Raw genomic sequence first — 11940 nt, 5'->3', positions numbered from 1 at the left:
GCCTCTGTGCCGACGTCTGCAGTACGTGGCCTGCTTTGCTAGCATCTGGGTATGTATAGAGCCCTCCTAGTGAAAGGCATGTTCTATGATGACAGTGCTTTGGAGAGCTGCAGCTGGGGAGAGGTCTTGCTTGGAGCCCAGAGCACAGGTGGCCGGGGCCTGAGAACTCTGGCTCTTGTTTGTTGTTTCCTCCCTCATTCCCACCTGGCCTAGGATGGACATCGGCAAGGGCCTCCCAGCCACTGAGAGCCACAGGGACCTCCACATATGGATCATTGAGGTGAGGGGCACAACCAGACAGCAGGGTTGGTGACAAAGAGTATCAATCTCTGAGACTGGGCTTCTCCCTCCCCCCACCAACTCAGAGCTCCCTCCCTCCCTCCTCCCCACCCCAGAAGGTCATGGGTGGGCAGGTGGTCCTGCTGCGTTGTCATAGGCACCCTCCTCTCCCAGAACCTGAGGATGGTGCCAGTCCCCGAGAGGGCTTATGGGAACTTCTTCGAGGAACACTGCTACATCGTCCTCCACGTGAGCATGTGGGACTCTGCCCCAGGGGTGGCTTGGCCCAGCTGGGGAGTCTGATGATGCAGACTAGGCCCTGTCCCGGGCAGAGGCAGGTTGGCAGCCCTGGAGTCCACCCCACCAGGGGGCTGCCGCCTTTAAGGCCTCTTCGCCCTTCCCTCCCCATTCTGGACCTCCTGTCCCGGGAGGCACCTGCCCAGTCCCCCCAAGGCCCTCGGCGCATCCTGGATCTGTGTCCACCCCACCCCTGGGTCCTCTGCAAGCCCCCACCCTCCTCCACACACAAACACCTGGGCCCTAGGTTCCCCAGAGCCTGAAGGCCGTGCAGGGGGCGCCCAGCAACCTGCACTACTGGGTCGGGAAGGAGGCGGGCACGGAGGCTCAGGGCGCAGCGGGCGCCTTCGTGCAGCATGTGCAGGAGGCACTGGGCGCCGCCACCGTGCAGCACCGGGAGGCGCAGGGCCACGAGTCCGACTGCTTCCGCAGCTACTTCCGCCGGGGCATCATGTGAGTGCGCGGGGGGAGGGGGGGCGCTGGGAGGCTGGGGTGACTCTCTTCTCGTGGGGGTGCTGGGGTAGGGGGAGACGTCTCTCCTGACTTACAAATCTCATACCATACAACCGGCCCATTTAGAGTATAAATTCAGTGATCTCTAGTCTAGCCACAGACTTGTGCAACCATGAGCACAGTTTTAGAACACCTCCGTCACCCCAAAAAGAAACCCCATACCCTTCACAACGCTCCCCATTTCCCCCCAACATTTTCTTTCCTCGGTCTGTATAGATTTGCCTATTCTGGACATTTTTTTTTTTAAGATTTTATTTATTTATTTGAGAGAGAATGAGAGAGAGAGAGAGCACAAGAGGGGGAGAGCGGGAGAGGGAGAAGCAGACTCCCCACTGAGCAGGGAGCCCTATGCGGGACTCGATGCAGGGACTCCAGGATCATGACCTGAGCCGAAGGCAGTCGCTTAACCAACTGAGCCACCCAGGCGCCCTATTCTGGACATTTTTATAAGTGGAATTATACAGCACATGATGTGGGGATAGACCACATTTTATTTATGTATTTATCACTTACAGGATATTTGGATTGCTTTCACTTTGGGGCTGTTATGGATAATGCTGTTATGAACATTTGTATACATGTTTTGGGGTGGGTTTGTTTTCTAGTTTTATTGAGATAATTGACATACATCACTGTATAGTTTGAGGGGTACAGCATGATGGTGTGACTTACAAGTATTGTGACCAGATCACCACCCTAAGTTTAGTAAACACCCATCTTATCTACAAGCTTTTGTGCAGACATGTTTTTCACTTCTCTTGGGTGTATACCCAGGAGTGGCTACCAATGTTGTTTTGAGTTTGCCTTTATGTTACTGTGCCCAGTAGAAATATGTCTTTGGCTGTAAATTGCTTCAACTATAGACTAAATTAACAATTGCAATATATTAGGTTAAACCGTAGGAAAACGCCAGTATTTGATCATTGCTGTTTCATACAGTTAAGCCTCACACATGCATATAGCATAGACAGGAGCATATTTATACACACACGTGCGGAAAACACACCACTCCTATAGGATGGGCCAGTAGGTGGGCACACCTACATATATACGTGTTTGTGTGCCCACGTGTATGCTGTTGCCCAGCCTCCATGCACTCACGTCTGTATTGCACGGACAGATCCCCTTATGCCCCCGCTTGTACGCAGACTCATGCGTCTCCCCACGTGTGTGCGCACGTCTGCGCTCACGCCTGCACACAGCAATGTGTGGTCTTCCAGGAGAGCCCATTCCCTCCTCAGCTATAGGAAAGGAGGCCTGGCCTCTGCCCTCAGGCACGTGGAGACCAACGTGTACAACATCCAGCGACTGCTGCGCATCCAAGGGAAGAAGCACGTGTCAGCCACCGAGGTGAGGGCTGCCGGGGATGCCGCTCCATCGCCGGGCTCAGGCCGGACTGTGGGGACTGCAGTATCGGGAAGTGTGGAGGGTGGAGGTTGGGCAGGGGGGGCCATGGGCTGTCAGCACTCCCAGATGGCCTCTCTTGAATGAAGAGAGAAGAGTCGGAGCCAAGCTCCTAGCCCCACCCCACCACGGCTCCTCTCACCCTGTTTTCTCATCCACCCCATGGCATAGGGACCTCAGAGAAGTTGGTAGTGAAGGAGCCAGCTTCTTAAGCGGGTCATGAGCTCGGTTAATTAATGCTGCTCAGGGCTTGGCTGAGCCACAGGTCCCTGCGGGTGGAGCAGAGAATTGGGCCCCGGGCCGCGCGCCTGACAGAGCCCCCGCCCCAGGCCTTCATCCAGGCCAAAGGCTATCCGACCTACACCAACGTGGAGGTGGTGAACGACGGCGCCGAGTCCGCCGCATTCAAACAGCTCTTCCAGACTTGGTCTACGAACCAGCGAAGGAACAAGAACCTCGACGAGATGAGTGAGCGGGAGGGGAGGGGCCGAGGCGGGGCGGGGCCGGTGTAGGGCGGCACCCAGAACCTCGGAGGGGAGAGCGGGCGTGGCGTGGCTTGCGGGGGCGGGACGTGGCCGGCGCGGGGCGGGGTCTGAGGGCTGGGGCGGGGCCGGCGCGGGGCGGCACCCAGAACTTAGGTGGGATGGGAGAGCGGGCGGGACGAGGTCGGGGGAGGGTGGCGAGGGCCGTAGCCGAGGCGGGGAGGGGCCGAGGTGGGGCGGGGCCGGTGCAGGGCGGCACCCAGAACCTCGGTGGGATGGGGGGAGCGGGCGGGACGAGGGCGGGGCGAGGCCGGGGGGGGGGGGGGCGTAGCCGAGGCGGGGAGGGGCCGGAGTGGGGTGGCACCCAGAGCCTCGGAGGGAAGGGAGAGCGGGTGTGGCGTGGCCTGCGGGGGTGGACGTGGCCGGCGCCGGACGGCACGCAGAACTTCGGTGGGATGGGAGAGCGGGCGGGACGAGACCGGGGGGCGCGGCCGAGCCGGGGCGGGGCCGGCCCGGGGCGGCCCCCAGAGCCTCGGAGGGAAGGGAGAGCGGGCGTGGCGTGGCCTGCGGGGGCGGGACGTGGCCGGCGCGGGGCGGTACCCAGAAGCTCAGTGGGATGGAAGAGTGGGCGGGACGAGGCCCGGGGAGTTGGGGGGAGCCGGGCGCGGCCGACGCGGGGCCGGGTATGGGGGGGATGGAGTGGGACCGACAAGGGGCGGTACCCAGAAAGCGCCCCCAGATTGGGGGGCGCGGTCGGAGGGGGCTTCTTGAGTGATGAGAGGGACAGGGTTGGCTGGGGCGAGGACGCCAGTGACACCCTATGCTCTCTCTGATTCAGGTAAACTGATTCGGGTAAGGCCGGATGTGGGCAAGCTGCACAGTCAGCCTGAACTAGCGGCCCAGCTCAGGATGGTGGACGACGCCTCCGGGAAGGTGGAGGTAAGGGGCATTGGCTTGGCTGGAGGAAGATAGGCACACATGGGTAGGCTTTGTTTTCAGGTTACTAAAGTGCCCCAAGTACACGCAATTGCACATCACACAGCGACACCTATGGGCATGTGTACATGTACACACACCTGCCTACAGCGGGCTCATACACATCACGCCTAATCAATCTGTGCAGCTGTGTTCACATAACACTTGGCACACAGCACAGTAACACTTCAAGATACTTAATTGTGCCCTTTTGTTAAATATATGACACAACCATATATATAATACAAATACATATACGCACACTCTAATTGCACCCAACCAGCCAAGTTCATCAGCTGCAAACATAATTGCACAAATTCTACATTACACAAATTCTACATTACACATGATCACAGTCACACACAACACTCAACCCACACGAACACACCAACATAGTACACAATCACATGTAATCAGTCACAGTCCCACACAGTCACAGTCGGCCACCTGTCTGGTCTCAGACCAGTGTTCTGGGAGATGTAGGGGCTGCATTGTGACATGTTATCTGATCCCTGGTAGAGCCCTTAAGTACTTTGGGCCTCAGTTTTTATCTATAAATGGGGGCAAAAACTATGGTCCCATCTGGCCCTTGGCTGGTATGGGGATGCTGTAAGATTCTGGGAACAGGACTTCTGGGATTCTAGTTCTTCAGGTAGGTGGAGGTCAGAGAAAATACCATTTCTCCAAGGTTTCTTCCTATATTTGCCCTAATATGGATGGACAGAGACTGTTAGTGAGAAGGGACCAAGATAGGAGGAGACATGGCAGGGCTTGGGGGGAGCAGGGAGAAAGGAAGACAGGGAATGGGGACAGAGAGAGACAGAAAAGACTGAGGAAGACAGAGGAGACAGAGTGGGGGGGATGGGATGAAAAGCAGGAGAGATGGGGTACACAGGGAGAGACAGAGGGAGACAGGAAAACAGGAGGGTAAAGGTCTTGCCACTCAGGCTCCAAGCACAGAGGCAGAGAGGGGATCCCTCCCAGCAGGCCGGCAGGCGGGGGGAGCCCCTGAGCTAGGAGGCCTGGCTGCCAGATAAGGGCTGCTCCTGGGGAGAGCGCGTGGTCAGAAACAGCCTCTTCTGCAAAAGGCAGGATTCTGGTAGCTCTGCTCCAGAGGACATCTTCCCCAGAGAAAGCTGTCCAGGAATTGTTTCCTGCCATTGTCAAGGTGGGTGTTGTTATGACCACTTTACAGATGGGAAAAGCCAAAGCTCAGAAGGGTCTCACTGCCCACACAGGGCCTACCTGGGATTTGATTAGGATCTGGAGCCTGGCTCCAGAGCCCATGCTCACTACCCACTAGGAACAGGAAATCATACTATTAAGCGTAAGGAAGTATTTTCCTTTCAGCCTTTGAACAGGCTTTGTCTTTTTAAGTGACACTTGAGAAAAGAGAATTTTCCCAAGAGCCCTGAGGCCGTGTGTCTGCCCAGCTTCTGCAGACCTGACCTGAGCAGCGAGCAGCTGGACCAGGACCTGCCTGCCCCTAACGTGCCTGTGGTTGGTGGGGGGCAGGGTGGGGGGTGGTATGTGGCACGGCTTAGGTCTGTCTGGGCAGCTTCTGGAGTCCTCACGCTTGCTTGTCCCAGGCACCACATGCCAACTCTGTCCTGGCTGACAGCAGACCAGTACAAGTGTGGTAGGGCCCAGGGGCCCACGGGGAAAAGGGTCACCTGCAGATCCTTGCGCAAGCCCAGGAGAGCCCTTGCCTGCCTGGATGAGGCCCGCCCTGAGGCTGAGGAGAGCTCACTGGCTGGGCACAGGCTGGGCGGACTGGTTCAAGTGGAGGAGCCACCTGGGTGCACTGGTCCTCCGTTCCACAGGTGTGGTGCATCCAGGACTTACGCAGACAGCCCGTGGACCCCAAGCATCACGGACAGTTGTACGCGGGCAGCTGCTACCTGGTCCTCTACACATACCAGAAGATGGCCGCGTCCAGTACCTCCTGTACCTGTGGCAGGTGTGCCGGCCTGAGGGGGACGGGGAGGGGGAGGCACCTTCAAGCCCCAGAGCTGAGGATCTGAGAAGGGGAGCTAAGAGCTGCCCCAGGCCCTTACCACCCCCACCTGCAGGGCCACCAGGCCACCACACGTGAGATCAGCACCCTGCACTGCCACGCCGAGCAGCTGGACCTCATGTACCGTGGAGCCCTGGTGCGGGAACACGTGACCATGGGTAGCGAGCCCCCTCACTTCCTCGCCATCCTCCAGGGCCAGCTGGTCGTCTTCCAGGTAAGGCCACCTTGCTGCTGTTCCTGCAACCTCACCGGCTCCTCCATGTGCCCATATAGCCCTTATGTAAGGGCGAGGCTTCACTCAGCTGGGGGGGGGCCCTGCTTACTACCCCTGGTGTCCCGGTGCTGTCAGACACCTGGGTGGGAGCTCCAAGGGTGACCCCTGCCTGAGTCTCTTCGCCTGGTCCCCAGAGCCAGCCACACAGCAGGAGTACAGGTGAAGAAGCTAAATGGGAAGGGAGGAGGGCCTTGCCTGGGGTCACTATTTTCTGTCCTCAAGGCCTGGGGGAACCATGACCTGACTCCTTGGAGTTGGGGGAGGGATCCATTAAGAAAGGGCCTGGTTCCCTATCCTAGGCTGATGGGATCCTCACCCTCCACATTCAGAGGGTCTAGGAGATAGTGGTGGCTTCAAGCGAGAGTCTGCTGGGCCCCAGGGCAGTTTGTCCGTCACTGGGACAGGGAGGCGGCTCCCAGGAGCCCTTGCCTCATCCTGAGGCCCAGCCCTCTTGTAGGGGCACGCGGGGCACGATGGGAAGGGGCAGCCAGCACCTGCCACGAGGCTCTTCCATGTGCAAGGCACAGACAGCTACAACACCAAGACCGTGGAGGTGCCGGCCCGTGCCTCAGCTCTCAGCTCCAGTGACATCTTCTTGCTGGTCACAGCTGACACCTGCTACCTCTGGTTTGGAAAGGTACCTCTAACCCTGGCCCCTCGACTCATGCCTAGGGCCGTGTGCCAGGCGAGGGACGGCTCTGCTCCACAGGGGAGGCAGACTTCCATGTCCAACCTCAGACAGGCCAGGAGTGGGGCAGGGGAAAGGCCACAGTGGGGAGTTGAACGTGACAGGTAGATCTGGGAGTCTACTGGTCAGAGGCAGGCCAGGCCCAGGCTGCCTCTCCTTCCTGCCTCGAGCAAGGAGCATGACCCTTCCCGAGTCTCTTGGGAAAAAGAGGAGGCCTAGTCCAGTTTGCCAGAGTTTTCTCTGATCTTCAACATAAACCGTAAATGGTCCCCGAGCCTGGGGTCCCCATCCCATTCTCTGGACCAGGAGAGGGTCCCAGTTCTGGGAGTGGGGAAGGAGAGATCCCTGGCTCATGTGTACCCTGCCATCAGCCTAGGCCTCCACTGACTTAAGCCCAGTCTCCCAGAGTCCCCTGTGAGTGGGGGAGGTAGGGCTGGAGGCCAAGACCCCTCCCCCTTCAGGGCCTGGCCCACCTCTTTGTCTGCCAGGGCTGCAGCGGTGACCAGCGTGAGATGGCGCGGACGGTGGTCACTGCCATCTCTGGGGAGAACAAGGAAACGGTGCTGGAGGGTCAGGAGCCTCCCCACTTCTGGGAGGCCCTGGGAGGCCGAGCTCCCTACCCCAGCAACAAGAGGTGACAGGGCTGGGAGGAGGGTGTTCTCCTTATACAGAGGAGGAAACTGAGACCCAGAGAGGGTGGGTGATGACTTAAGGGTCACACAGAGAGCTGGAGAGGCCACACTAGAACTGAGGTCTCTTGGTTCCCCATTCCAGGGTTCCCAGGAGCACAGCCCACCCTTCCCTCCCAGCCCTGGGTTAACAGGGATCAGGAAGATGCCATGGAGAGCAGGATAGTCTCGCCCTCTTCTGGCCAAACATGCTCCCTGCATTGCCCAGTTCCCTGGACCTTCCCAATGGTAGAGGGCAAGAGGGCAAAGCCCCATTCCCAGCCCACAGTCCCCAGGGGTCATGGTGCCGAGTCTGTGTGTGTGTGTCTTTGTGTGTGTGTGTGTGGGGGGGGGGGCTAATGTGACGTGTCAATAAACGTATGTGTGGACTGTGTAAAAGGACAAGGGTGTGTATCAGAAGGTAAGGCAGGGTGAGACCTTCAAGGGAGGAGGTTGCTGAGTCAGGGCCGCTGTGAGTGTCTGTGGGGCCCGGTTGATGCACTGGACTCCCTGCAAGTCCCCTGAGCAGCCAGCCAGGACCAGGACCCCTCCTTCCTGGGGAGGGCAGGGCCCCAGCTTAACACCCCTCCCCCCAACCCAGCCCCACTGAGCCAGCCGTCCCCTTCCCAGGGCCCACTCCTGGGGAAGTTCCTGGGGCAGCGTGTGTCACAGCTGGCTGTGGCTAGACAGGTCACGTAATGGGCTTTCCCACTGACAGACGGGGACGCTGGGGCCCAGAGAGCAGCTGGGCATCCCCGGAGGGAATTATGGGCTGGGGGGAGCCCAGAGGAGGGCGCAGGCCTCCCGCTCCAGGAGAAGCTGTTGCCCATCCGGGGGTGGGGGCAGGTAGAGGCCCTGTGCTGAGGGCTAGCTGGGCCAGGCTGCTGAGAGGCCCAGCTGTCTCTGCGCCCCTCACTGCCTGGCTGCCCGCCCTGGCCAGGCTGCCCGAGGATGTCTCCAGCTTCCAGCCACGGCTGTTTGAGTGCTCCAGCCAGATGGGCCACCTGGTCCTCACAGAAGTGGTGTTCTTTAGCCAAGAGGACCTGGACAAGTATGACATCATGTTACTGGACACCTGGCAGGAGGTGAGGCACCCCCGCCCCCGGCTGGCTGGGGTGTGAAGGGGGGGCGTCCGTGTCTGCGCAGCTGGGGTCGAGCGTGTGTAACTGTGTGTCTCCAGCCATGTCAGCCTGCGGATGAGTCTGTGTGATCGGGGGTGACACGGTAACGCTGTGAGTGACTGCACTGCGCAACCAGGGACAACCCTGTGTCACCGCGAAGCTGTAGGAGACTGGCTGTGAGATTGTGAGCAGTTTTGTAGTTGCGTCTGTGTGCCTCACAGCGGCGTGACTCCAGGCGACTGGGTGCCCGTGGCTAATGTGTCCGTGCGAGTGGTTGCAGACTGAATCACTGACCACACGAGTGTGTGTGGTTCCTTTGTGGGACGGTGCTTGCCTCCGTGGAGCGGCCGTGTGGTCCCACACCGGCTGTAACTGGGGAAACCGGGAGACTAGGAGACTGGCCGCAGCCTGAGGGACTGTCGGGCAGGGTCACTATGTCTGAGAGGCTTTATGAGGCAGGTCTGGGGGCTGCCTGTGTTTTTCAGGAGGAGTGAGCACAGCTGTGTGATGGAGTGTGATCTTGTTTACGTGCAGCTCTGTGTGACTGTGGGTGACAGTGAGTGGCTCTGCGGCAGTGGAGGACTACAAGTGTACAGCTGTGATCGTGTGTGTCTGTGACATTGCATGTGGCCGTAAGGCTTGTGTGTTCCCATCTCAGAGCAAAAGCAAAGCCCTTACTACAGCCCACATGACCTGGCGGCCCCGACTCTCTGGGCCGATTTGCTCCCACACCTCCACTTGCTCTGCTCTAGCCACAGTGGCCCCCTTGCTGCTCCCCGAAATTGCCCAGGCGTGCTCAGGGCCCTTGCACTGGTTGTTTCTTCTGGCTAGAACACTCGACTTGCTCCCCCCACCTCCCCCAGATCTCTACTCAAATGTCGCCTTCTCAGTAAGACTCCGATTCTAATTTAAAATTACAGTCATCCTGGGGCGCCTGGGTGGCTCAGTTGGTTAAGCGACTGCCTTCGGCTCAGGTCATGATCCTGCAGTCCCAGGATCAAGTCCCGCATCCGGCTCCCTGCTCAGTGGGGAGTCTCCTTCTCCCTCTGACCCTCCCCCCTCTCATGCTCTCTCTCTATCTCATTCTCTCTCAAATAAATAAATAAAATCTTTAAAAAAATAAAATAAAATAAAATTACAGTCATCCTCACCACCCCCTGACACACACCCACCACACTTTGTCTTCTTTCCCTGCCTTACTTTTCTCTGTCTGATATAGTACATATTTTACTTAATTTATGTACTTATTTTTCTGTCTCCCCCTCAATAAAATGAAAGCTCTACAAGGGCAGGGATTTTTGCCTGTTTTGTTTTCTCATTGTTGAATTCCCAAATGCCTGGCACACAATAGGAACTCAATAAGTATTTGTGGATTGAATGTATACATGTGTGCCTGTGACTGTCCACCACATTTATGGGTGTGTGGGTGGTGTGGCGGCCAACCTGCCTGGTGTGCCTGGCTGGCTGGGATGTGTGCGGGATCGTGAGACCATTTAATAGATGGGGCTGGGAAGGAAGTGGTCAGCTCTGGGCAGCCCCTCCACTCGCCCAAGGCCAGGCCCCCTCTGTGGCCCAGATCTTCTTGTGGCTCGGGGAAGCTGCCAGTGAGTGGAAGAAGGAGGCGGTGGCCTGGGGCCGTGAGTACCTGAAGACGCAGCCGGCAGGGAGGAGCCCTGCCACGCCCATCGTGGTGATCAAGCAGGGCCACGAGCCTCCCACCTTCACTGGATGGTTCCTCACCTGGGACCCTTACAAGTGGACTGTGAGTGAGGCCTGAACTCCCAGCCCCACCCTACCCCAGGGAGAGGGGCCTGCCCTGGGCACACTGGGAGGAGGCATTGCCTTGTCTGGGGACTTCCAGTGTGGGAAGAGGAGCCCGGGTCTTGTTCGCAGCCTGCCGCCCCCTGGGTTCCAGTGGTGCCCTCCATCCTGCTCTGTCCTGATTCTTGGCCCCAGAACAACCAGTCCTATGAGGAGGTGGTGAATGGCAGCCTGGGAGCAAAACCTGCCATAGTTATAACAGCAGTGAGTATCGGGCCTGCCAGGCTCCCGCCGGGGACTGGGCTTGGTCGACATGGCCCGGGTGGGCAGGATGGGCAAGGAAGGAGCCAGGCCCTGGTGGGTGGCAGGGTTTGCAATGGGGGCAAGAGGGCTGTGGGCTCAGTGTGGCCTCCCCGTGGGAGCCTCTCCCCCATATCCCCAGCGTGAGTCCCCTCTCCCGGCAGGAACTGAACAACTTGCAGCTGTCTAGAGGGCCAAGCAATGGCAGGGCAGGCCCCTTGACCCTGCGGGCCCTCGAGGGCTCCCAGGAGGGCTCAGGGAATGAGCTGCAGCTAGGGCCCAAGGCCGGGGGCACCAGCACCGGCACCGGCAGCTACCACAGCAGTCCCAGACCCACCATCAGTGGGAGCCTGCCCCGCGAACAGCTAATGCACCAGGCTGCCGAGGACCTGCCAGAGGGCGTCGACCCAGCCCACAAGGAGGTGGGTGCCCGAGGCCCCCTGCCACTCACTGATGCATCTCAAACTGAGCTGGAGGTGCCCGGGGCATGACCCACTGATGGTGGGCGATGGGCCCGCTGCCCGGGGAGATGTGTCTTCCGGATGGGATAATGGGCAGAGAGATGTGGGGGAGGAGAGCCCTGAGCCCTGGGATGGCACCACCGGGCCAATGGGACAGGATTCTGGGATCAGTTGACACCCTGCCCCTGTACTCTCTCCTCCCCCCGCCCCGCAGTTCTATCTCTCTGACTCTGACTTCCAAGATATCTTTGGGAAATCCAAGGAAGAATTCTATAGCATGGCCAAATGGAGGCAGCAGCAGGAGAAAAAGCAGCTTGGCTTGTTCTGACCCCAGGCCCTGCCCCTGCCGGTGCCACCCACATAGCCAGGACCCCCACGCGTACCTTCCCAACACATACCTGAGCCCCCCGGGAGACCCCGCTGGCAAAGCCTAGCTGGAGACTCCGGGGCAACCACTACACCCTGGTCAATAAAAGCTGGTGGCCCTCACGAGGTGTGGTATGTGGGCTTTCAAGTCTGGGTCACTCAGTTGGTCCAGCTCTGGGGGGAAGGGGCCTCTGGGACTGGAGGGGGTGGTCTGACATTCCAGAGGACTGAGCTCTCTCCACTGTCTTCCATGGAGGTATTTGTTTCTCGTTGGTCCTTCCTGCCCAAGGGGACAGACAATCCTCATACAGTGTGAGTGTGGGGGACGTGGAGA

At 59.0% G+C, this 11940-nt stretch overlaps 1 protein-coding gene across 1 annotated transcript; it reads left to right on the top strand.

Annotated features, from left to right (window-relative positions):
• Positions 1–214: 214 nt before the first annotated feature.
• VILL (villin like) lies at positions 215–11884 on the top strand. Its single transcript, XM_032409182.1, is given in 16 exon segments — positions 215–280; positions 454–528; positions 824–1029; positions 2331–2439; positions 2778–2961; positions 3814–3914; positions 5774–5873; positions 5876–5910; positions 6023–6181; positions 6699–6878; positions 7418–7563; positions 8538–8682; positions 10295–10480; positions 10675–10743; positions 10944–11201; positions 11455–11884. Coding segments are annotated over 16 exon segments (2133 nt in total). The 3' UTR covers positions 11569–11884.
• The last annotated feature ends 56 nt before the right edge of the window (positions 11885–11940 follow it).

Source organism: Phoca vitulina, unplaced genomic scaffold (genome assembly GCF_004348235.1).
Source record: "Phoca vitulina isolate PV1807 unplaced genomic scaffold, GSC_HSeal_1.0 scaffold10, whole genome shotgun sequence".
Classification (NCBI taxonomy): domain Eukaryota; kingdom Metazoa; phylum Chordata; class Mammalia; order Carnivora; family Phocidae; genus Phoca; species Phoca vitulina.
This window is presented reverse-complemented; position numbering and strand designations above follow the sequence as displayed.